The following is a 27,337-nucleotide window of genomic DNA, read 5'->3' as shown; positions in this document are numbered from 1 at the left end:
CACCCCCCAACTCATCAAGAAGCTCATCAATAACAGGAATTGGAAACTTGTCTAGAACAGTCTCCTTGTTGAGAGCCCGATAATCAACACAAAATCGCCAACTACCGTCCTTCTTCTTTACCAAAAGTACGGGGCTCGAAAAAGGGCTCACGCTCGGCTGGATAACCCCCGCTTCCATCATTTCCCTGACTAGCTTCTCAATCTCCTCCTTTTGAGCATGAGGATATCGATAGGGCCGCACACTAACTGGATCTGCTCCTCCTTTCAGTACAATGGCGTGCTCCTTGCTTCTCTGTGGGGGTAGCCCTGCTGGCATCTGAAAAACTGGGGTGAAATCTTCCAACAGCTCTCCCACCTCTTCTGGAATATTCTGCTCCTCCACTGGCTCACTACCCTCCAATCGCCATAACTCTATCAGAAACCCTTCCCCCTCACTCCTAAGGGACTTGAGAATAGTCTTCAGAGCCACCTTAGACCGGCATAGTTTGGGGTCCCCATGCAAAGTAACTCGATGCTCCCCTTCACCATACTCCAACATCAAGGTCTTCCAGTTGACCTTCATCTCCCCCAGAGTTTGTAACCACTGAATACCCAAAATAACATCCGTATTACCCAGCTCGAGCACCAAAAAATCTTGGGTAATATCTTCCCCCTGTATGGAGAGAGTAACTCCACTGCATCTTCCCGCACACTGCTCCCTCTGACCGGTCCCCAAAGAGACTCCCACTCCTCTCCCCTGGATCATGGGAATGCCCAACTCTTCCACTAATCTGCAAGCTATAAAGTTGTGGGTGGCCCCACTGTCTATCAGCACTGTGACTGTAAAGCTCCCGATCCTCCCTTCCATCTTCATGGTGGAATGTGCCGTCAACCCTGCCACTGAATTGAGGGAAACCTCAATCATGTCAAGATGTAGATGATCTACACCTTCTTCTTCCCCTCCTAACTCTTCCTCAACTTCCTCCTCCTCGGGGTCTTCTACCAATAGGACTTGGAGTAATTTGTCCTTGCACCTATGCCCTGGCCCAAATTTCTCATCACACCTGTAACAGAGCCCCTTGGCTCTTTTATCCTTCAGCTCTGCCTCAGTGAGCCGCCTAAACTCCCCCTTGGCCGGTGCACTCCGATCCCTCTCCTTCTGTCCTTCTCCTCCTGCCCCCAAGTAAGCACCCTTGGCTCCTCCCGTAGGATTTGCCACCTTCTGTCCCCCTCCGAAGAAAGTAGGTCTGCGGTATTGATCAGAAGACAATCTATCCTCTATCAGCTCAGCCATCTCCAAAGTCTCCCTCAAACTCCTTGGCTTGGCCGCTCTAACTGCTGATCGAATGTGGGGCTTCAAACCCTTCATGAAATTTCCCTCAAGCACCTCATCCGTCATCCCACGAAGCCTACTGGACAGCAACTCGAACCTGTCCCTATAAGCAGATACTGTACCAGTCTGTGTCAGTGCAAAGAACTGCTCATGATGAGTTCCCTCCTTTGGTGGTCTGAAGCGGTCTAGGCACATCTCCCTAAACTCTGCCCAACATCTGAATCTCTGTCTTTCTTCCGTCCACTGATACCAAGCAAGGGCTCTTGCCTCCAAACATAAAGGTACCGCCAAGAGTTTCTCCTCATCTGTCATCCCCATCGCTGTGAAGTATCTTTCTGCCTTGAAGATCCACCCATAAGCATCCTCTCCTTCAAAGATTGGAAGCTTCAACTTCCTCATTCCCCATTCTCCTCTCCCGTTTACCCTGCCGTTGCCCATACCTCCTTGCCCATATCTCCCCTCTGGTTGCCTCTCCCATGGCCGTGGGTCCACCCCACGACTCTCCCTTCTTTCCCAAGCTTGAGGTGCCACCGGATCCCCCCTTGCATAACCAGCCGACCCCCAATGAGGCTCCCTAGGGTCGGCCTCCCCTCTGCCTCGATACGATCCTCCTCCCCACTGATTGTAAGGCATGCTTCCTCCCTCCCTTCCTTGGACAAATTGATCTGGATGATTCTGAGTATAGCTTGCCCTAGCGTCTCCCATAAATCCGGCGGTGGAGTAGTCCTCCCCTCCACGGTTTGGGCCATACCTGCCCCCCCTTGGGCCGGCGGACCAAGCATCCCCTCCATGGTCGACAATGTCAATGGCCTCCTTCCCTTTTGCATTAGGTCCCTCACGAACCCTACTACCTCCTTCACCATCAACCGGCGGCGCAATAGGATTAGGGTTAGGGTTAGGGTTAACCGAACCCCCCATGTTGTGTTGGCCCGCCACCATTTGTTTGATCATCTCTTGTAACCCTAACATTTGAGTCTTCAACTCCTCCACTCCATCAAGCTTTTCATCAACGGAAGCAAATTTCTCCTTAAGGGCGGTGAACTCCACTTCCCACTCTCCAACTTTCTCTTCAATAGATTCAATCCTTCGTGTACCCATCCCTTCCTTGTGGATCTAGTGCTCTAATACCACTTTGATGGAACTTGGTTTTTAAATTTTGGAATCCAGGAAAAACAGCCCAAAAACAGTGAAAAAATGGCGAATTTCTTGGATGAAAACACTCACAAACACTTCATTACTTAAATAATAAAAGACTTACAAGTTTCCACGGATACAATGCTCTCAATTCGAGAAGAGAAGCTTTCTCCCAAGCCCTAGAATAGAAAAACCTAAAACAGCCACCAAACAAGATGCCTCCAAAAATAAACCCTAACTCCCTTTTAACTCTCACATAAACCCCCCAAAATCCCCTAATTACCCCTAGGGCAAACACCTCATCCTCCCTCTTCAATTTGGTGAGCCCCTTGGGCCCACCCACCTACTTTCTCCCATTCGGCCGTCCGCCCAAGCAGGCGGGTTCTCCGCCTGCAGTACGTGAGAACCGGCCCTTTTGGGCCGGTGTTGTTGTGGGTCGGTTCGGTCCATCAGTATCTTCCAAATTCTTTATTTTTCATGTTGTATATGACAAGACATTCGATGTTAAGAACAGTATAGCAAAATTGACAGGTCCCGCTTGTGCATCCCTCATTTAGGCTTCGCTTGGGACACCTTTTTTATTGCTTCTTAAAACAGTTTTTTAGTAAAAAATTAAATATCTTTTATTAGAAAGCTGCTTTACGAAGCAGTAAGAAAGTCATCCCAAACGAAGCCTTAATCATATAGCCAGACTGAATGCAGAAAACCATTGCCTCCATGTTTGACTGTAGAGAACTTCGAATTAAATTTATTACTGCACCTATAAAGCTTACCAAAGGGAATAAAACTAAGTGAAGCAGAAACTTTGAGCATTTCAACGTTAAAATTTGTATAAAACAATGATGGTGATACACGTTTCATGATAAACATGTTAAAAACATGAAAATTAGAAGTACATTAATAAATCAACAAACATATATTTGAACTTGTAGGATCTGAAATTCAAAGGCTTTTAAGAAATGGTGGAACCACCTGACCGCATTGCTCGAGTACCTCAATCAAAGACTCAGCCAAAGGGGCATCTACTGTAGAAAAGAAACTATGCAGAACCCCAACAAGAGTATGCCGTGCAATCTTTGTCAGAATTGTATTATAATCCTTGATAGAGGAGGGGAAATCCACAATCATAACTATCTCAAATTTATCCATGGGAAGATCAAGGAGGTTATCTAAATCCTTCACCATGACTGAACCAGATTTTTCACTGCGCAGAGAATAATAACTAACGTGTAAGTTAAAATGTAAACTTTATCGAGTTCTATGGATATGAAAAGTAATGTTGCCAGAAGTATACTAATTCAGATTTAATGGTAAGGTTAAGAAAAGATTGGAAGTAGAATCTAATAAATAAGGGTTCTAATAGTATATTCTACAAAATAATAGCTTTTAAGATAGTTAAGCAAACTAACCCATTCGTTTTGTGTAAACCACGCGTGTGACTGTCACCACAAACATCATAACCTTTAGAATTCAGGTAAGAAGCTAGTGGGCTGATTTTGGATGCACTGCCAGATATTAAAAGGACTTCAGGACTTCGGGCAGTTTGTTTACTAAGTGTTTGAGAAAGAATTTGTAAAACCTGCACATTCAAAGAAATATAATTGATATCAAAAGCTGTCTATATTAAATTTAATATAATACATCAACAAAGAAACATAAAATCAGAGATCAAATGAAATTTAACTTGTACTTTTCAAAAAGAAAAAAAATTGAAAATCAAGCAGTGGGGGTTGGGAACTTCGGGGTCAGATTTTTTTTTATGGCGATTTATGTTAAAAGTTACAAAGCAGTACAACTGAGAGAACAAAAAAGAAAAATTTTCACATGAATATATAGGTCTCTAGTTGCCATAGAAAAGACAAAATAAATGTGTTTTATCTTAGCTTGAACTTCTATATTTTGAGATAAATGAATAAGGTTGAGTTATTACCAGAGTTATAGTGTATTACAGTATTAGTCATTTAGCTCATGATGTTAAATATACCATACGTTTCTTTTTATCATATGGTCAATGATCGCACTTTATGATAAATAAGTCTCATATGATGAGATACATAAGGGAAAATTTGTCTCCATTTGGGTTTTAAGACTAAATGTAAGATATGCCCATTGGATAATAAATTGCAATTGCAAATGATTATGCTTTGTGCCTCTGAACTACTCGGTTAAAATAGTACGACCAGTCCTTTGCCACCAGCAATGAGTTGATGTCAATATAAAAGCAAGTCTTAGACACATATTTTATATAGCCTGCTCGAGATGCCTCATATGAGGCAACTCATAGTTGTTAATCAGACTCTCTAGATGCTACAACTCAAAGCCTCATGATATTAGCACACTAGGTCTACTCGTAACAAAGGATGATGACCTCCATCACCCAAATTATTCCACCATAATACAACTGGTTTCTAAACATTAAAACTAACCCCAAAATTGAGCCTAGGCAACTTCCTTAACTAAGAGTACTCTCTTGAAAGTAATTAACCAAAGGGCTTGCAATCAATGAAAGTCTTGACCCCAAATCTAAATAAACCTTGACAAAATGTTAGGAGAAATATGCTTAAACTATACCCGTAAAAAATCGAGAATAAATGCATAATCAACAAGAAAATTTAGGCATTTATTGAATAAGACGTACATTCAGATTGGGGATTTTGAGCAATTATTGTGATAGGAAACTCCTTTTTTAGGGGGGGGGGGAGTAGGCGTGGACTATTTTTTTTTTTAGCATGCCATATTTGGATGCTAAAACTTAATATGTTTTTAATTCATGATTAATATCTGGTTTTCTGTTATATTGTCTTACTTGTCTTTCTTTATTTTTCTTTCTCAGCTCTTCTTATATATCACAAGATTCACTGCCTTGAGATAAGGATAATTACTTTTGTTCTCCTTCATTTTCCTCATCATACAAGAAGCTTTCTTTAATCTCTAGCATCCTCTATAACCATATATAATATGGCTATAGGAAAACAACATTCCATGTATAAGGTAACTTCTAACCTTGAAGTGTTCATAATATAAGAGATAAGAAAAATATCATCCCTATCACTAGCACAAATTGAACGGCTATAATTGTCTTCAATGATCATAATCTATGCTGTTCATCTATGGAAAAGGCAAAGAAGACTATCTCACAAAATCTATGGCAACAATAGAGAAAGGAAATCCTATACATAGAAGTGTAAATTAATTAAGCAAACAAGTGTTAACCCTAACTTAAGCTTGATCAATTAATTGATTTCGAGTCGTCTAACAATCCAGCTTATTTATTATGAAAGAGAGAATTATTTTGATTCAAGCCTAATAAAATGATAAAATAAATAAGAAATCAAAAGAGAAATAATAAGAAATCACTTGATATAAGGAAATGAGAAGCAATTTTTAAAAGTTTTTAATAAATTTGTACTTATAATTATAATTTTAAATATATTTTAAAGTATTTTATATAAATATTTTTAAATGAGGGGGACTTGCAACCTAACAAGTCAAGTTAGGTTTTTGCTAAAACTTGACTCGTCAATTCATCAAGTTGAGCTCACGAGCCATTTATCAAACTGAATGTATGTAAATTTAAAAATAATAAGTTAATGACTATCTTGTTATTGACTTCATGGCCATTGAGATAGGGGAGAACTTCTTATATACTGCAACTAAAGAAATTTGTGCTTCAACATGCTAAAAAATATATTAAAGTTCTGAAAGAACTTCTCTTTGTTGAAAAAGCTATTCATTAACTTCAGCAAGGTGATTTTTCTATTACTTAGTACTTTAACTCCCTTGTGAACACTGGAAACAACTTGTGGCCTATTTGAAGTTCATGAATAGAGGTGAACCAAGGACAAGGCTTTGTACAAATAGTACAATAAGAAAAAAAAGAGGCATTTAAGTTCGGGATAAAACAATGATTAGAATGAAGTTCAAGGAAAATTGCAAACACAAGATTGTTGATTAATATCCAAGAAGCCTTCTCTAAAGTTTGTTTGGAGAAAATTCATTTAAAAACTATGATGGGATCATCACATCCAATATCAGCAGCAGAAGGAACAACTTTAATGTTTGGTGACTTTCAGAACTTTGAAAATAATAAATTCAAACAAAAGAATATTATTTCTCAAAAAGAAATATTATTCTTAAAGTTAACTATATCTTGGGTGGTACCCAAAAAACTCTTGATCAAGGAATATTGCATGTGCTCTACTTGTGTTTATTTAATAATAAACAATCTTTTTCAATAAGGAATGAAAGGACTCATAATGAAGAGAAGAATCAGAGTTAGTAAGCACTGAAGCATAGTACAAAAAAGGTAATCCTTGATGTAGGTGAGTATGAAGAATCCGAAGAAGGGGGCAAAGTAATCTTAGGGAAAGGTTTCTATCCTAGAAAAAAGAAAGCAATTCGAAACAACGAGATTTTTATCCTAGGAATAAGAGACTATCCTTGGAAGGAGTCTATCCTTGAGAAGAGAAGATTAATCCTAAGGGATAATATATGTATCCTAAAGAAGAAGACTAAACCTAGGGAATAGGTTTCCTATCCTAGGCTCCTAGCAATGAAGGTTTTTATCCTAAGGAGAAAGGAAGTACTATCCTAAGAGCTACTTGTAGAAGAGAATATGTATCCTATGGAGAAAGACTAGCCTAAAGGATAGGTTGACTAACCCTAGAGCAAAGAGATGGGGTAGAAGGATGGTCATTATCAAGATCTTATAGTGTCCATTGTTTTGGGTCAGTATAGCTCCTAGTCTACTTAATTAGAGAGGATGATCAGACTTCTGTAACCAAGAGGATTCTTGTTAGTAATAATGAGTTGTGTCATTTAAAGCTACCTCATAGACCTAGAGAGTAAGGGAGATCTAATCCTAAGTTAACAAATGGGACTTATACTCCACAACTATAATTAGAAAAAAAAACCCAAGCTAAGGAGGCTCTAAACCTTAAGGATTGTGAATCTTCTAGACCGTAGAAAAACCCAGAAGCTGGACTTAATAATCATGAATAATAAACTTACATCTTATATGATCAAGGATGTCAACTAACCCACCTAATTACATATTTAACTGAGAGGTTGACCAAACGCAAATAGAGAAGAGGCAAACACACTCTAGAGTTAGCTACTTGGAGAAGAGGCATGTGTGTAATGTGCATGTGTTTAAGCAATATATTCTTAAATGAATCTTAGACTAAAAGTTGTGGGCTTCAAAAATTCATTCCCAAGCCTCTCCGCATTTTGGGAGAGTTTTAACAAATATGTTCTAGGTCAAATTTTCAGAAGTCAAATTAGTTTTAAGAAAATAAACTGCCTAGAGATTTCACTCTCATTTATGAGGACTTTAAGATCTAAATTCGGGTTTCCATAAGTGCTTGCAAGGACTTCAATTACCCCTCCTAGTGATGGGAAAGCACTTTCGATTAATGCTAATTATTATATAGGCGGTAAATATCCAGCGTATAGTTAACATTTAACTTCTTTTAAACTCTGATAACTAGGATTAATATATAGTTTCCTATTTTATTGTCTTCTTTAATTTTCTTTCTCTACTCTTCTTACGTCCTGCAAGATTTGTTGAATTGAACTACAAAAAATTACTTTTCTCTCTACTTCATGTTCTTCAAAATCTGCTCTACCTAAGAAAAATTATCATGAACCCTTCCATCTACACAACTTGCAAGGACAAGGTGATGCAGGACTACATGCAAAGATCGGAAACTTGCACAAAATAAATTAAGAACAATTTCAGATTTTCGTTAATAGTGATTAGAACAACAATGTAAAACTCATAAATGGTCAATCCCGTTTAGACCAAGCGACACAAGAGACTAAACCAAATCAAAACACTTAAGAAAATTAAAACATTACATAAGTAGTAGTTTCCAACATAACCAAACTATAACAATTAGATCTAAGAGCCAAGAAGTAACAAACCTACGATTACTAATGGATGGCGATTGGTAGACAAAATCTCTTGCGTGAACAAACTCTCATAAAAGTAAGTAGAATTTGAAAGAAAATGAATCAAGGAAGAAGATCACCTTTCCGGAGAGACGTTGTGAATTACCACACACCTTTCGTTGGTCCCTTTCAACAAGTACTATGGGAATAAGAAATCTCTATGGATCCGCCAAGGATTGAAATCACACCGACGACGGGAAGGGGAGAAGATCCACAACGCCTTGGCCGTCGGATGCAAAGTCGAAATCACCCTTCGAGTCGACCATGAATCAATATCATGTAAAGGGAGAACAAACTAGAGAAGGAGAGGGAGAGAGATGGCGGTGGGAGGGAGGAAAAGGCTAGGGTTAAGAAAAGACTAGATGGGATGAAGAAATAATATTAGATCTCCATACCAAAAATTATTCTCAGATTTTAAGTGAAAGAGGAGGGAAAAATCTGAGATTTGAATTTTCAAAACCAAGTAATTAAGAGTTTTAATGGAGCATTAAAGGGAGGGGACCACATGGGAGGCCGGCGGCATGGAGAGAGGGAGTGGGGGTTAGGGGAAAAGGAGTTATGCGTTTCCAAATCCGCTCGACTAATTAATGATGAAAATTTCAAATCTGCTCAAATTCAAATTTGAAATTTGATTTCTCATTAAAACTTTCCTAATTTGGCGTCGGACAAATTTGGAAACTTCCACTTTGAATTTTGAAATTCAAAATTAGTGGAGAAAGCAAGAAGGGGGCCGGTGATTGGTGGAGGGGATGGTGGTGGGAGAAGGGGAGGCCGTCGGTTAGGGTGGAGGCCGGCGGGATGATGGGAAGGTGGGGGTTTTGAGGATATGGTGAGGTTGAGCTTGGGCGGGTACGATTAGGAGGTGGAGGTTGGTGGTGGGGAATGGCCGGAGGTGGATATTGGGGAAAACGAAAAGAAAGAAGGGAAATAAACCAAGAGCCACCGGAGGTGACTGTTGGGTACGACGGGTGGCCTCTCCTAGGCTCCACCAAACTCACAACTCTCTCTCAAGCTCTCACAAAAGCTTCAAGAAGACAAATGCAGGAAAATTTCTTAATATCATTCATTAACCATCAAAAGTACAAGATGAAGGCTATAAATAGCCTAATACAATGACATAAAATAAAAGGACTCAAATACCCTCAAGGGCTATATGACTCAATCCCTCAAGCAATGGGTAAAAAGGGAAAATGCAGAAATAAAATACATCAAAATAAAATGACAATACTAAAATCAGAAATACATCGGGTAAATCGTGGCCATAGATCTACGGCCACGTCGACGGTAGACTTTCCAACTGATGTCCCCATCACAAGGGTTAATTTTTCTTGGGTCAAGGTAATCTATATCAAAATCTATACCTACTCCTTAGCTTCATTTTTACATAAACCTCTTCTCACACTCCCTACTCGCTTGATTGAAATCCTTAAATGATATGAAACCTAATACCATAAGCAATCCTCATGCGTCCACGTTCACTGCAAAGAATCTTAAGCCGATATAACCCAAAATCATCCTTTCCGAGAGATTATTCTCTCTAAGCCTACAAAAAATACTAAAATCAGCTATTCAAAGTAAATTACTCAAAAAATAAACTCATTCTTTTTTACCCAAAAAGTGGCAATTTTCTCTTATCGCAAAAAGCCCTTATGGTTTGTATCATTCAACAAAAAGTTACATTAACCATCAGGTTGTACCCTTATCCAACGCAGAGTACAAATCAACCTAAATAAGAGACCAATAGAGCAAGTTTGAGAGATTAACTTAACACTGACAGCAGTAAACTACAGTGAAACGGAACATAAATGGATGTATTTCAGATATTTGACATAGAAAATATGAAGTACCTCAGACAGCTTTTCATCTTCCGAGGCATAAAAGTGTATATATTGCGATACAAAAGTACTTGTGCTAGCCACTGATTCATGTGCAGATAACCTATAAACCGGCCCTCTTATTAAATGTTGTAGCAGCTCAGTCACCACTGGTATTTCTCCATGGCTACCACCGAAAGCAATTATCTGAGGATCCCCAAATATACTCCCTCTGATGGATTTTAGATTATCTAGCAACCCCAAGTCCACAAATTTTCTTAGTCCATCAACAACCTGTTGAATTGGCGAAAAGGACATCATTGAAGAATCAGAAACATTATTTTTTCAGAAAAAAATTAGTTAGACTGTACTCATTCAAAAGCACCGCATAACTTTCCCAATGCAACAAACAAAGCAATGTAAAATACGTTCAATTAAGTTAAGAACATGGATGAACTATAAACATAAACAACCAAAATGTTATATACATAAAAAAATGCATGCAAAATGATATGGTTGGCCATGAATTCAGATGCCGCCAATGCATAAGGAAAAGGTTCGCTCATCACACAAGCAATTCAATAAAGGTTTACACTTTACAAAAGCAATATAGATTTTAAGCATCCTTGAAAGCTAAAAAAGTGATAAAAGATTAAGAAAGTGACAGCATAATTCTTTTTTTTATATTTGAATATTGTTTTCAAGGGAAACCATAGAAAAAAGACTTGGTACTTGTGCACTGCTACAAATGTGTATAAGTAATTTGCAACTTAATGTCTAGCCTATTAGATCTTAATTTGGTTTTATTGTGATTATTAAAGCCATGGTTGTACGAACAGTATAAGTATTCTTATAGATGTTTTATATATTTTGAAATACTAATGTAATTCTCCATAGTTTATGATAAATTGAGTCTAGAAAAAATTTTCTGCTGAATGGAAAAGCTTGCGTCGTATAGAGCTATGCATAGGAAACTAATACCTACTGCACACCTATAATTACTTTAATTTCACTATATTAAGAGTCTTATTGAAAAGGTTATCTAGTGAAATTACTTCAGCATGATGTAAATCATACTATTTAATTTATTGTTATCATAACACTTGCATCAATTGAGTTAATAACCATGAAATTTGAATTAGATAAACTTTTCACTATGCTTTCAAATTGTTGGTACACGTCTATTTAGCTGTTGTTTTCGAACTGTTTTTCAAAAAATTTTGAGATGAGGAAAAATTTTTATTATCAAATCTAGTTTGTGGTAATTATAAAAAATGTTGTTATCTATTTTTTAAAAAGAATGGACTATGCTTCAGAAGTGATGAGAAGTATACTCCATGGCGCAAGTGTAGGGATCGAACTCTTCAGATTCTCACCGTCTATTATGACGAGGAAGCTGAGGGAGGTGAGAGTGAGGTAGAGGGAGAGATGGAGGACAAGTTCACCTGGACATGGCATAGGTTTCCCTGAACTCAATGGTATGATTCACTCTGAATCATACCATGAAGGTGAATGGAGGAAGAAGTAGACAGGGAGGTAGTGGTGTTGATAGATAATGGGGCTACCCACAATTTCATCTCCAACCAGGTTGTGAACCAATTGGAGATGAAATTGGTTGATACATGACGATATAGTGGGAACGGGGAAGGTGGAGATGGGCAAGGGGATTTATAGAGGGGTAGTGTTGATCATACATGGGGTTCAAGTGAGGGAGGATTTCCTCCCATTGGAGTTAGGAAGCACTGATGTCATCCTGGGGATGAAGTGGCTGTGGATCTTGGGAGACACCAAGATCAACTGGAGGGTATTGACGATGAAGCTGGTAGTGGAAGGGAGAAAAGTAGTGATAAGGGGAGATAGAGGGCTCTCCAAAGCCATGGTATCACTTAAAACCATGGTGAGGAGTATATAGGAGATGAGGGAAGGTTATCTAGTGAAACTACACATGCTGGAAGAGAACATATTGGAGGAGGGAGGAGAAGTTCCTCTTTGAGTACAGCCCTTGATTCAGCAATTCAGTGAGATTTTTCAGCCACCTTAGAGATTGTCACCACCAAGGGAGCAAGAGCATGCTATCACCTTGAGGGAAGGTGTGTCACCCATCAGTGTCAGGCTCTATCGCTATTCTCAATTTCATAAGGATGAAATTGAGAAGCTTATTAGAGAGATGCCAGAATTAGGGATTATCAGACCCAGTGTTAGCCCTTTTTCTAATCCAATGTTACTGGTTAATAAAAAAGATGGAAGTTGGAGGTTGTGTAGATTACAGGACAATAAATAAGGAAATGGTACCAGACAAGTTTCTTATTCTAGTGATAGATGAGCTGCTAGATGAGTTGAGTGGGGCAGTTATTTTCACCAACATTGATCTAAAGTCAGGGTATCATCAAATCAGGATGAAAAGGGAAGATGTGCCAAAGAATGCTTTCAGAACTCATGAAGGGCATAGGCATTATGAGTTCCTAGTGATGCCTTTTGGCCTCGCTAACACCCCAGGCACTTTCCAAACCCTCATGAACAAGATCTTCAGACCTCATCTCAGGAGATTTGTGTTGGTATTTTTTTATGATATCCTGGTTTATAGCAAATCAGAAGAGGAGCATTGGGAGTACTTGAGGAGGGTTTTAGATGTGTTACAAGAGCACCAGTTGAGGGTCAATCTGAAGAAATGTTGTTTTGCCCAGGCCAGTGTGGAGTACTTGGGACATAATTTATAAGGAGAGGGTGGGGCATATCAAATAAAAATTGAAGCTATGTTGAGATGGCCAGTGCCTAAGAACCTCAGGAAGTTAAGGAGATTCCAACGACTGACATGCTACTACAGGAGATTTGTGAAGGGGTACAACACCATCGCATGGCCACTAACAGAACAGTTGAAGAAGAATGGGTTCTTATGGGGAGAGGCGGCCACAGCAGCTTTTGAGAGCTTGAAGAAGGCCATGACCACTATACCAGTCTTGGCCCTACTAGATTTCACTCAAGTCTTCATAGTGGAGACAGATACCTCAGGGCATGGATTGAGAGCAGTACTCATGCAGAGTCATCGATCCATCGCCTATTTCAGGCTAAAATTAGTTTATGAGAGAGAATTGATGGTCATCGTGTTAGCCATCTAGAAGTGGCAACCTTACTTGTTGGGCTTATGAGAGGGAATTGATGGTCATCATGTTAGCCATCCAGAAGTGGCGACCTTACTTGTTGGGCCAACATTTTATTGTCATGACGGACCAGCGGAGCCTGAAGTACTTGTTGGAGCAGAGGATGGTTACAGAGGTGGTTGTCAAAGTTGTTGGGGTATGATTTTGAAAGTCAGTATAGGCTAGGAATGGAAAAGAAAGCAACAGATGCCTTGTCCAGATGCATGGGAGAATTAATGGCGATAGCAGTATCAATACCACTGATGCTGAATTGGGAGGTCATTAAAGAGGAGAGTGCAAGGGATGAGGAGTTGGGAAGAATCAAAGTTGATTTATTGAAGAAAGTAGTCACCCCGAGTACTCTCTAGAAGGCGAAATGCTTCTATATCAGGGGGGATTCATGATGCCTAGGACATCAGTCCACATTTAACACATGATCCAAGAGTTCTATGGAATCACTGTAGGGGATCAATCAGGGATGCAAAAGACATACATGAGACTCATCTTAGAGTTGTATTGAAAGGGAATGCATAAGGATGTGGAGGAGATGGTAGCTAAATGTGAGATCTGCTAGAGGAACAAATACTTGGCCATATCTCCAAGGAATTACTACAGCCTTTATCTCTACCAGATCGGGTGTGGGAGGAGGTATCCATGACTTTCATAGATGGATTACCCATATCAAAAGGGTTCATAGTGATTCTGGTGGAAGTAGACAGATTGAGCAAGTATGCCCATTTCATTCCCCTAGCACATCCATACACAGCAGTAACTATGGCATCAGCTTTCATCAGAGAGGTAATCAGGTTGCACGGAGTACCGGAGTCTATAATATCAAACAAGGATAAGGTGTTCCTTAGCGATTTTTGGAGGGAGTTATTCAGGTTACAGGGGACAGTACTAAAGAGGAGCATCGCCTACCACCTGCAGACGGATGAGCAGATGAAGGTGATCAATAGGAGCTTGGAGACATACCTACGATGTTTTGTGTAAGAGACACGTAGACTGTGAGCCAAGTGGTAGCCTAGGCAGAGTATTGGTACAACACTTCATATCATTATGCTTCTCAAATAACCCATTCAAAGTGTTGTACAGGCGAGATCCACCTCACTCGGTGCACTTTGAGCATAAAAGCACTCCAATTTCTTCAGTAAAAGAGTATTTGAAGGAGAGGGACAAAGTATTGGAGGAACTGAAGAGGCATCTATTGAGGGCTCAGTAGATCATGAAGAGACAGATACACAGGCATAGAAAGGACATCCAATTTGAGATAGAGGAGATGGTGTTCTTGAAGTTCAAGCCTTACAAGCAGAAGATCGTCGCCAACAGGAGGAATGAGAAGCTACTTCCTAGATATTTTGGGCCGTTTGAGGTGCTAGAGAGGATTGGAGCGGTGGCCTACCGGCTGAAATTATCGGTGATAGCAACCATACATCCCATTTTCCATGTATCACAACTGAGAGGGCAATTGGTGATCATGCAGCGAGTTCTGAGCTATCAAGGATGTTGACAGAAGACTTGGAGGTCGTATTAGAGCCCTTAAAGTTGATGGGGGTTTGCCAGGGAGATGGGGGAACCATGGAAGTCTTAATCAAATGGAAGAGTCTACCGAACTACGATGCTAAGTGGGAACCTTATAAGAATGTATAACAGTTTCCCTCCTTTCACCTTGAGGACAAGATGATTCTTTAGGTGGGGGGTATTGTAAGACTGATCCCTTACAGACTGGTTCAGCCGGCCCCTCATGGACCGATCCAGCCGACCCCTTGCCAAGGGCCATTCCAGGTTTATAAGAGGCAGACCAAGGATCCACCACCTTGAAGTTGTCGCCCAAGCATGGGTGGGCCCCAATCAGAATTTCAAATAGAATGACAGAGGGCGGCTAGGGCTAAGGGAGTAATTTTGCCTAGAGGATTATTTGCATGCTTGAAGTAGGAAGAGAGATTAGGGTTAGGGTTATGCATGATTATTGGGTTGTTTTGTTCTTGGAGTTTGGAGGCTTGGGCTCCAGTGGCGTCTAGGGATTGGGAGAGATACTCCCCTCGAATTGAGGATCAATTGTATCTTGATATTATTTCTTCCGTTAGTTTGATTTCTTCAATAAAAACTATTGTTTTGCTTGTTTTCCCATCGGATTTATGGTTCGTCTTGTTGTTTTTGTCTCTCTTGTTAGGGTTTACTTGAGATCTTCAAGTCTTTCTTAACAAATAGCTTTCTATCTATAAAAATCTAACAATTCAAGGACAATGGCATTATATTTTTGACGCATAGTTAATTATGCATTTCAAAATTAAAGAGTAAGTTTCATATTTGTTTCTTTTCTAATTATTTATTTCTCCACCTATTTATGTACATCAAATTTTTTTTTATATATAGAACAAGAGAGTAAAATTAAGTTATAAAATCTCTCCTTATCTTATCTCATACTTTATCTAATTTTCAAGATAATTCCATCGAGATATTATCTATTACCTCTCTACTGTCTACCTGTTGATTAATTGCACTGAACATTTCATGTTCGTTGGGTTGAGTGCCAGGACCTCAGCACTTCAGAGAAAAAATCTTGCAGCAGTGGGGAATTGATAGTGGGTCATCACCAAGAAGGCAAGACTTAATCCATTTACTAATATATTAAAAATTGCGTCATTATTTATATTATTTGATTAAATTTTTTGCATAAATTACACAGGTGAAATAAAGAGTTGAGTTACAAAAACTTTTCAATTAGCTTGTAAAAAATCAAAACACCAGAATCCTGAAAGACCTAACAATTGGTAATACATCACTTACCAATAGAGATGTTCCAGAAATGTCAATGGCTTTTAGTGAAACAAGCTCCAGAAGTCTTTCTGGGGTAGATACAAGAAACTCAGGCTCGCAATTCTTTAGACTGTATGTTGGGTATTTTTCAAAATAGAAGTGTCAGTAAAAGTTAGAAAAGACTAAAAAATACGAATAATCTAAACAAAAGCAAGCATAAATTACTTGACAAGAAATCAGGTAGAATAAGCGCCATAACAGCACATAAAAATTTTGAGAGGCTCCTGCATGTGGAAGTTTAGTATATAATATATAATTATAATCCATTTGGGGCCCCCAGATGCGTTAAGATTGACAATTACTACCCAGCTAACTTATATATGATTAGACAGGAACTGTTTGACAGACAAATTATGCAATGTTATCCAATACCAAATGGGTCAGGTAAAAAATTGGCACATTAGAATTAGCAAACCATAGATTGTGTTTGTGACATAAGGTAATTAAGCCATAATGGTGTTGTAAGTTCAAAATAAAGTTGCCAGTCAAAATCAGGTCTGAGCTTGATCCAAACCTCTTACTCAGACCATAATCAAGTCAATTTAAAGTCTTCCACTTGCCCAAATAAGAAAATATCGTATAGGTTTCAATTGGCAAAAGAAATTGATCCGAACCTCATAATTCCCAAAATCCAAATGGGTTCAGGCCATTGCGGACCTTGAACCCTTGTAAAGATACACACAAACTCATAATATATACATACATATCTATGTATATGATAGCCATAAATTACAATGGCAATCGCTTAACATGAATCACAAACTGGTCATAAATCTTTCACTAGACTGAAGGTAAAAAGAAAAGAGAAAGTAATAAAAAATACAGTTAAGGCATAGATCTATGCTTCTCTGCACATGCGGACTAAAATTCATTACCTAGTGAATAATAAAGGAAGTCAATCTACAAAAACTACACATAGAATGCCCTGTATCGCCAAAAAGGAGGTGATTTCAAATCCTAATAAAAAAACAGATAAAAACCATTAAGCTAACGATAATTTGGTGGTTAAAAACATTTTGATAAGGCATAGATTTTCCACCATATGAAATTTTCTATATACTCTATTCTTTTTGTAGCAATGCCATATCTCCATCAAATTCGCCGAGTTGACTAATATATAAGATAAAGTAAAAAAACATTCAAAATTCCGAGTCCAGCCCACCATTTAGAACTAGTATTCTGATAACAAGAGTCAAAAATAGGAAACGTTATGATCAAGAATAATATATGCAATTGCTATCTCATGTAAGTAATCTTGGAGTAGGTACTACTAAAGATAAATGCAACCTCTGGCGGAATATTTCAGGAGATTTGAGTTAGGCTAAAAATAAATCAACATATTTATCATAAATCATAAAATTGGAAGAAGAAAAAATCAGATGAGTATCTCAACATATAGTCTTATTAGATAAACCTAACTCTAAGAAGTCCTCCATCAATTCCACTCTCTTGCATATTTTTGATTCTCCTCCCTAAAGACAATCCATTTTTGACTGCAGAACTCGGATATGTGTCTGTTGACTCACAAGAGAAACATAAGAAATATCATGTTGAAGAACTTGATCTACTTTTTCTTCTAGAAATGTAAAGCCCTCTTCTAGAAATGTTACTGTTAGCAGCTGACAGGCCTAACTAGATATCTAAAGGTGCAACGGATGTAAAAAAGCATTATGGAAAGCAGAAATTTTCTGGAAAGGAATGAATTTATTGTCATTACCTTTAATTATAGACAGCATAGCATTTAAAGTCGTTTAAACCGCATTTCGTTGCACAATTAGGTAATCTTACAAATTGCCAAATACTAATTAGTGGGATAGAAGTTGATACGTTTGTTGTGCTTGTGAAGAAAGCTTAGTTAGCGACGAGTAATAGAATTATATCAAACACTCAGAATGATATGAGCAACATGTATTTGTCAACAGTAGAAATTCAATGGCATAAAAACTTCCTTTTTGATCTCGAGCATAGATGAGAAAGAATGGGGGGTCGATATTAGGTTGGCAATTAATTGTAAAATTTTACCAAAATTAATAAACTGAATTTAAATATAAATTTTGCTGGTGCACGGGCATTCCCGGAAGTAATGCGTGACCTGATTTGAATGTGCAGAGAAGAAGATAAATGTTTGCTAGGATATCACCCCAAGATGACATGCCGCAACTAAATAAAATTGTGGTGAAAAAATAAAGGCAAGAGTTTGAAAGTACATCACTCGTAATTGCTACACCAGAACTTATCCAATTATCATGAAAAATAGGAAATGGTTGCCTATATCTAAAAATATGATTAAATTTGCTACATCGAAGTTGGAAATTTTGCATAAGAACATAAGAGAGGATAACACAACAATTAGAAGAATAATAAATATTACTTTTTATAATAGACTAAATGAAAAGGTCAAAAAGTATTTCAATTAGAAGAGGATATTCAACACAAGTGAATGAGATATTTCGATAAGCTTTTTAATGAAGATTGTGAGAATACAATTAATTTTAGAGACCTTAGCACCCTAAATGAAAATATAGATTTTATTTCTATCATCGTATTAGTGAAACCGGAGATAGAGAAACCTTGAAGAAAATGAAGCGTGGAAAAACAGTTGAACCTGATGACATTTCAATAGAGATATGGAAATGCTTAGGAGATAAAGGAATTTTTTGGCTTACAAAATATTTCAATATAATTTTGAAGACTAAAAAAATGTCATATGAGTGGGGAAGAAGTGTGTTTATTTCTATTTTTAAGAATAAAGGTGATGTATAAAAGTGTGTAAATTATAAAGGAATTAAGTTAATGTGTCATACTTCAAAACTATGGGAGAGTTATTGAGCATTGGTTATGATGTGATACTAAGGTCTCTCAAAATCAATTTGGATTCATGCCTGGCAGGTCTAATATGGAATCAATACATTTATTGAGAGGTTTAATAGAGAAGTCTATAGAGAATAAAGAGGATCTACAAATGATATTTCTTGATTTAGAGAAAGCATGTGATAAAGTTCAAAGAGAAGTGCTTTGGAGAGTACTAGAAAGGAAAGGAATTAATAATGCTTATATTCAAATCATTAAAGATATGCATGCATGAGGTGTTACTTGTTTTCAAATACAAGGTGGTTTGACCAAGTATTTTTCTATTTCAGTTGAATTACATCAAGGATCAGCATTAAGCCCATATCTTTTTGCTTTAGTCATGGATGTTCTTACTAGACATTTACAAGAGGATGTTCCCAGGTGTATGCTTTTTGCTAATAATATTCTTCTCGTTGATGAGACTAAAGAGTGAATTGAAAGTTCAATTATGGAGGATAGAGTCTAAAGGTTTTCATTTGAGTAGGTCTAAAACCGAATACATGGAGTGTAGTTTTAGTAGTAACAGATCTAGAGGGGGATTGTGTTTTTGGGCAAACAAGTAATTAGTAAGGGTGCACAATTTAGATATCTTGGATCTATTGTTCAAAGTGAGGGTGAATGGATGGGGATATTATTAGTAGAATTCAAGTTGGGATGGTTGAAGTGGAGGAATGTATCGGGCCTATTGTGAAAATACCCCTCAAACTTAAAGGAAAATTCTATAAGATGGTGGTGAGACTAGCAATGCTTTGTGCCGCAAAATGTTGGCCATTAAAAGAGAAGCATAAAGTTAAGTGATACATAGATGAGAATGCTAAGGTGGATGAGTGGCTTCATTCTAAAGAGGCAGAATGTGAAAAGAGTATGCACTTGAAAGGGTTGGAGTAGCTCCAATGGTATATAAGATTAGAGAGAGTCGCCTTAGATGGATTGGACACAAAAAACATCAACCTTCCGATGACCTGATTAGGAGAGTAGATGTATTGGATTTGACCTATGTTAAGAAAGGTAATGGTAGACTAAAAACAGACTAGGCTATAAAAAATAAATTAATTAAAAAAAATTAAAAATACTTGGCTATAAAATATTAGAAATGAGCTTTTTTTATTAAATTAAATGAGAATTTGACTCTTAACAAGACACAATAGAGAAAAATGATTCATGTAGCCGACTCCACATAGTGGATAAAGGCTTTGATGTTGTTGTTGTACCAAATAAAAAGGGAAAAAATACAAAAAAAAATTATAGAAGGTTATACATTATTATATTTCAAAGGTCAACAATAGGAATTGATTGAGATTGTAGTGGAAAGAGATTTGAAAGATGAACTTATTGACGTGAATAAAGTCAATGATAAAATGATTGCTATTAAGATAATTATCAGTGAAAACTGAAAATATTAAATTTTGAATGTTATGGCACACCCAAGAAGAGGGTGAGTAATTATAATCTTAAAATCAATTTTGAAGAACTAATAAATTTGATTTCTTTTTAAAATAACAAAAATTGAAACTACTTTTATTTTCTTGAAAAAAAAAAAAGTGAAACATGACATTTTTGCATTTAAGAAAATTTATAGTTCATATCGCTCAAAAACTCTTCTTAAATCTCATAGCACAAGCAAACACAATTCACATATATCCGGATCTCCTCGCTGAAAATTACAAAAAGAAAAAGTACTAAAAAATAAAGAATAGGCAATGTGATTTATAGTGATTTAGTAATCAATGACGTACGTCCACTCCTAAATCCACCTCCTAGGATGTTTCACAACTCTCTCATTCTGCTACAGCAAGACGGAGAAGCCACCCTTCTTTATAAGTAATGGAAAAACCCTACAACTGCTTCTTATCCAATCAAAAACTTAGTTAATACTAGCCCCAGAGTATGTTAACAAGATATCCACATATGATGCACTGACACTTCTCCTTATGGAGGTGTGTAGTGTCAGATACGAAAACACAGGCAACACGCCTCTTACACATGTCAAACACTACAAAAAAGTGTCATATTAAAATAATATTTAAAAAATATCTCAACATCGATGTCCGACGACATGTTGACATTGACACTTGAAACTGGCAATTTCTATACCGACAGCAAGCCCTCACACCATCCCGATATCTCATATTTGTCCAACATTGTCTCAACATCATCTGTCAATGTTGCCTTGATATCGCGCCCAATGCCCGACATCACAACCATCTATCAATAAAACTATAGTCTCCCCTCTTGACACCCGACTCTCAACTACGTTATCGTCTAACAACAAAAATTATGGTATTAAGTCATGTACGTATTAAAGCAACGTTGAAATGAAACTCTAAGTTTCACATGCATCAAAAGTGAAACAAAACTTTAAGAAGCACAAGCTACAAAACTGACACAGAGTCGGGTGTCAAGAGGAGAGTCATGTACATCTTAAAGCAAAGGTCTTGAATTCACTCTCAACAACGTTATCGTCTTACACTCTTACAAAAAAACTACAACATTATCCCCTCTTGACAAATAGTGATTTAGTCATTTAAGTCTTAAAGCAAAGGTTTTGAATTTACTCTGCCTAGCTATAGGATAGAGTAATAGAACATGCACTTCAAAAATTATGATAGCTCTAGGAATCAATTAGATAACATGCCAATAAGATCAATTATAAAAGCAATCTTATGTCAATATAATCAATAGAAAAATATGGAGAATAGAGAGACTTCATAAAATTTTTATTAATTTTGATATGGAAAATAATCAAGTAATATGAGAATTAATTTGATGTGACTAAGGAAGAAAGGTACGTTATAAATATCATTATTAGAATAATAGTTGTGGAATGATCAAAGAGTTTATGATTACAGTAGACTACATCAAGGATAAACGTTAAGTATATGTTTTTTTATTTATTATGAAGATCCTTAAAAAAGAAATTCAAAATAAAGTGTCTTTATAAAGGCGTTTTAGTAATGGTACAATTCTAAGAAACAATATATCTGCTAAAAAAAAGAGTAGTCGAAACAATGAAGAAAATATTTAAGGAAGAGTACAAAGAACTAGTAGAACAATAAGCACATGCATCAAAAGTGAAACAAAACTCTAAGAAGCACAAGGTTCAAAACTGAAGCAAAACAGAAGTACTAAAAGTGTCACGCAAAATAAAAGTGCACTATAACAGTAAAATACACACCATTCTTTATCAAAGCCACAGAAAGTAGAAGCATTTATTCTAGTTCTACAACCTTGCTAAGGAAAAAAGAACATTTAAGATGAAAATCTGGAAAATCAGAAAAGACAATCGAGTACCTACGTACCCATGAACCTGGTGATTCAATGATGTCCCAGAATGCAAGCTGACTGTATGGATTCCAAGAGACTTAAGAGGTTTGCACACAGCCCTCACCTGAGTTATCAAGAAAAAAAAATACACCCTAAGTTGCTGGGGCTCAAAATTTTATCTAACTCAGTCAATACAACAACAACAACAACAATATCAAGACTTTGTCCCACTACGTGGGGTTAGCTACATTAATCCTTTTCCACCATTGTGTCCTGTTAAAAGTCAAATTCTCATTTAAATCTAATAAAAAAAGATCATTTCTAATATTTTCTAACCAAGTCTTTTTAGGTCTACCCCTACCTTTCTTAACATAAGTCAAATCTAATACCTCAACTTTTCTAACCAGTTCATCGGAAGGCCTCCGTTTAATGTGACCAAACCATCTAAGGTGACTCTCTCTAGTCTTATCTTCCACTGGAGCAACTCCAACATGTTCAGGTATATGCTCATTTTGTATCCTATCTATAAGGGTAAAGTCACTCATCCACCTAAGCACCCTCATCTCTGCAACACTTAACTTAGTAATACGCTTCTCTTTTAATGGCCAACATTTGGCACCATAAAGCATTGTAGGTCTCACCACTATATTATAGAATTTTTCCTTAAGTCTGAGGGGGACTTTTCTATAAAAATATAAAATTCATTTGTTCGACTCCAGCGCATAAACAGATATACATTGCCAAGGGTGCATCTATGTCATATGTTCATAAAATATGATGAAACCCAAACTAAATGAAAACCAGTACCTCAATAGCCCTATCTTGGGATGACGCTATAAACAAAAGGAAGGGGCTGGCAACAATGATCCCTTGTTTCTCCTTCCTCGCAACAATATCGGCTGCTGTTGAGACCAGCCAAGCGACCTGATCTTTAGCTGCAGGTGAACCACTGGTCTCCACTACGCTTGACCCAGACGAACAAATCCCGCAGAATTCGGCTCCCCAGTAGCTCGATAGTAGAGCCCCAACCATGTCTTTATTGAGGGTACCCTCCTGCACCCAAGCATCCTCTACAGCTTTTAAGCACAGCATGAGGAACTTAGAGACACGGCCATTCTTAATGCCACCATTTTCCCCGTTGCACTCCGTTTTCTCAACAGGATTCTTCATAAGCGTCTTCTCTGTGTCTGGAGAGCAACCAGCCTTCTCCTGAAGCCTTTTATCGTTGTTCAGAGTGGAGTTAGAATCCTCATGCCCATTATCTCTCCTATTAAACTTTTGTTTCTTCGACTTCCTGCTCTTACCCATAGACTTCTTCTCATGCCTCTCGTTGTAGGGATCATCTGCCGTTGGAAGGCTAAAGCACATCCCCTAAGAGTAAGTCAATAAAATAAGAAAGTCGACAGCGTTATCGGTTCGATTGACTATAGTGTTAACTTTCTTCCAGAGAAAAATAGGGTGGAAATCGAAACCTCGCAGATGCGCCGCTTCCCGGCCTTGCGGCGGCACTTGGCAGCGATGATAGCGGCAACACGAGCGGAGACAGAAGACTCGCTATTGCGCAGCCTCTTCCTATTGACCCTGTTCCTCTTTCTCCTCAATGCATCGTCCCCTTTTGCCATGTCGACGGCGACGGACGGCGGTGCGGCCTACACGGCTGCAAACAATCGACGGTGAAGGGTGTGCTTCTACTCGAAAACCCTTGCATAGGAGGAGGGCAAGGCCCCAAGGGTCAGACCGGGGCGTGGGTCGCTCAGCTCGACCAAGGGCTACTATGTTATGTTCTAAAAATTAATTAAATTTTTGTTTTATGCTACTGCTCAATTATATTTTAGAATTATTTAGATACAAGTGAATATTTCATTTTTTAGTTAATGTAGTGCAAAGTCTCAAAATGGTGGTCGGCGACGACGACTAGCAGGTAGTGGCGGCTACCGGTCGTTGGTTTCGAGGCCGGTAACTAGTAGTGGCAACTGACAATGGTGGTGGTTAGCTCCGGGTGGCGGGGACAGTCGAGACCGACAGTTACCGGACAGGCAATGGACCAGGCAAGCAGTGAAGGTCAAACAAGTTTGCTTGTGCTATAAATGATTCTCACTCAAAACTTTGCAAGTTCAGTTTACCTCAAATATATAAATAATTTGCAAACATTTACTTCACATTGCATTCTTTTTTCCTTCAACTAAACACCAATATTTTCAAAACCCCTACATTTGAAATATTTAACACATATTTTACTTCAACCAAACAACTCTTAAAAGTCAAATTTTCATTTAAATTTAATAAGAAAATATTATTTCTAATACTTTTGACAGTCTTTTTAAGTCTACTTTTATCTTTTTTAATATAAGCCAAATCTAATAGATATACTCACCTAACTGGGTCATCAAACGTTTTGTCATGCCTTAGAATCCAAAGCTAAAGAATTTCATCTATTTTCCCTTTATTCATTTATCATTTTCTGTACAATTCAATGAACAATCAATATTTATCAATCAATTTAATATATTCTCATGTAAATGTCATCATGAATATTAGCATGAAGAGCAAGACAATACATCCAACTTTAACATGATATATTCATTCGTTCACCCTAACCTTCGACCAACTGGTCGGTCATCTGTCTTTAATTTAACCTCATGCAACATCACATAATATAATTTTGGAAGAACTGCTTATTTATCTATTAATTAATCAACAAGAATTTATGTGAAATCATCAATATAAATCAATCAAGTGAAAGTTACTAAGAATAATATATATCAAAATATAAATTATATTCATCCCTCAAAATTCTTGTACATAAGTTAAGAGATCAATCATTACATTCATTTCAACTTTCTATACTCATGACTACAAAATAATAAAACTAGAGAAAATGCAAAAACAAAATAAAATCAAAATTCTCGATTTGTCGTCGCTCCAGTAGATCCTGACCCATTCCTAGAAATCTTTAAAACCACAAAGTGATAGGTTACTAGAATCTACAACTGAAATCAATGCAAAGTAATATGAACAATATGTATGTAATCATTTAATCATTATCAGTATAAACATATAATTGTAAAACATGTAACAATTAACAAAACATTAATATATCATATGATCAATAAACACCAGTGCAACCATATATCTTAAAAGCATTGATCAGTAACATAGTGAAGAGTTGTCTTAAAATTCTGTCAATCTTATAACAAGAATTACAAAATAGTTTATCTATCATTATCATATGGTTGTCGTACATTATCTATGCTATGCATGTATATCATGTGATTCATATATATTAAATGATTTTGTATCAGTCATAACTTGTATCTTATGTATATATATATATATATATAATTCTTATTTTTTAGAAATAAGTTATATCACAAGTCATTTAAGTCAGATGGCTTTCATATTAGAAGTGATCACTTCCTGCTAGTTGTCGTATCATTTCATATCAGTATGTCTTATTATACCCATTTTTTCATATTATTTAAGATTACATCATAAATCTTATTTTAAAGAAAAGCATTTGGACCCACCCTACCTTACAGGTACCATGTATATAACAAATTTGAATAAGTCAATCATTTATAACCGTCTTTCTTACATACATATATTTCATAAAATTTTAATGTGAACCGAAAAGAAATAAAATTCATAAAAATATAGGGTGCACTTTTTACATATGTGTATCCATGATAGCTATATAATAAGTATGCATGTCATATTCTCATAAAAAATAATTTTAACAATTATTTTTAAATTTCTAAATTTATCCAAATTTGAATATTTTCCCTAAAATGCAAAAATATCATGCGAAAAATTAATATGCACCAATCAAAATGCTTCAATTGAAATGTTTATATTAACAATATTTATCATATACCAAAAACTATGATGTGAAAGTTTGCTAAAAATTAATACATTATAATTTTTGTATATTATAACTAAATTAAAATTTATAAAATATATAATACATAAAATCATTGAAATCAGAGATAGAATAATATGATAGTCAACCTTAAGATAACAAATTTCATAAAAGAACTTACTGTTAAAAAAGCATTATAAACCTCCAAATCCTAGTTTTTTTCTCTCTCATCTCTTTTCTCTTTGATTTTTTATTTATATATATTTCTCTTTTAACCGGAATTGAATAAGAGAAAATGAACTTTAATGATTTAGTGCCTTTAGATATTTTATTTTAAAATAAACTATCTAAATGATGTAAATATAATTATGTCAATTATTTAGTTTTTAGCATAAAATTATTATAAATTCTTTTATATCTTCAAATTTAGATCTCTAAAAATTATATAAAAAAAATATTCATAAATTATCCCATCATATTTTTTTATTTTTGTTTTGAAATCGATTTGCAAAACGGATTTCGATCTAACAGTCCCAAAAATCTCATTTGAATCGGTAGGTGTCAATTTTTAACATTGCCCATAAATTTTTTTTAAAAAAATTTAATATAATTAAAGTATTTATATAATGACAAATATGATTTGTAAATTTGAGTTATAATGACTCATTAAAAAATTATTTGATTGAGTCAAGTTATTACACCCCATTTTTCGACCAATTGGCCATCGATCTTTATTTTACTATCATTGTTCATTATCTTAAGTTAATTCATACGTGACTTTTAATAATCATTTAATAGTCGTTTCACTCTACTCGTCAGTGAAGTTCAATCAATTAGTTACATGATACACTAAAGATTACTCCACAAACCTTTTATTTAAAGAAACTCCATCACCCACCCTCCTGCGCATGGTATTATGTTTTAAGAGCTAATCCATATTACTTATAATGTTAATATCCATCATTTTTTGCTTACATGCAATTATTATTTTTTCTTATATCATTGTATCAATCTTTCTTTGATGTATGAAATACAAGAATTTATAAAATATAAGAAAATCTGTGTACTATCTAATAACTTAAAAAAAAAAATCAAAATTTTTATTTTACTCTATAAAATTCAATAATGTTACAATAAAAAAACTCACACAATACATATCTATCATATACAAATAACCACACTGTGAAAACTCAAT

General features: G+C 36.5%; 1 protein-coding gene across 1 annotated transcript; it reads right to left on the bottom strand.

The window, feature by feature from the left end:
* Nucleotides 1-3,230: 3,230 nt before the first annotated feature.
* LOC110092737 (DEAD-box ATP-dependent RNA helicase 5) lies at nt 3,231-24,053 on the bottom strand. The gene is made up of 7 exons (XM_020817403.2): nt 23,756-24,053; nt 23,091-23,654; nt 22,319-22,407; nt 16,140-16,239; nt 10,246-10,506; nt 3,856-4,025; nt 3,231-3,650 (listed from the first exon to the last, which is right to left on the bottom strand). The coding sequence occupies exons 1-7, from the start codon at nt 23,903-23,905 to the stop codon at nt 3,389-3,391; spliced, it is 1,596 nt and encodes a 531-aa protein (XP_020673062.1). The 5' UTR covers nt 23,906-24,053; the 3' UTR covers nt 3,231-3,388.
* Nucleotides 24,054-27,337: the final 3,284 nt, after the last annotated feature.

Source organism: Dendrobium catenatum, unplaced genomic scaffold (genome assembly GCF_001605985.2).
Source record: "Dendrobium catenatum unplaced genomic scaffold, ASM160598v2 fragScaff_scaffold_412, whole genome shotgun sequence".
NCBI lineage: Eukaryota > Viridiplantae > Streptophyta > Magnoliopsida > Asparagales > Orchidaceae > Dendrobium > Dendrobium catenatum.
Note: the sequence above shows the minus strand (reverse complement) of the source record. Positions and strands in the feature narration are given on the sequence as shown.

Coding starts and splice junctions, on each gene's coding strand:
- LOC110092737 (XM_020817403.2), bottom strand. CDS start 23,905: ATGGCAAAAGGGGACGATGCATTGAGGAGAAAGAGGAACAGGGTCAAT. Junction 10,507..16,139: donor TTTCTGGAACATCTCTATTG/GTAAGTGATGTA, acceptor CCAATTCAACAG/GTTGTTGATGGACTAAGAAA. Junction 4,026..10,245: donor AAGATGAAAAGCTGTCTGAG/GTACTTCATATT, acceptor TTGAATGTGCAG/GTTTTACAAATTCTTTCTCA.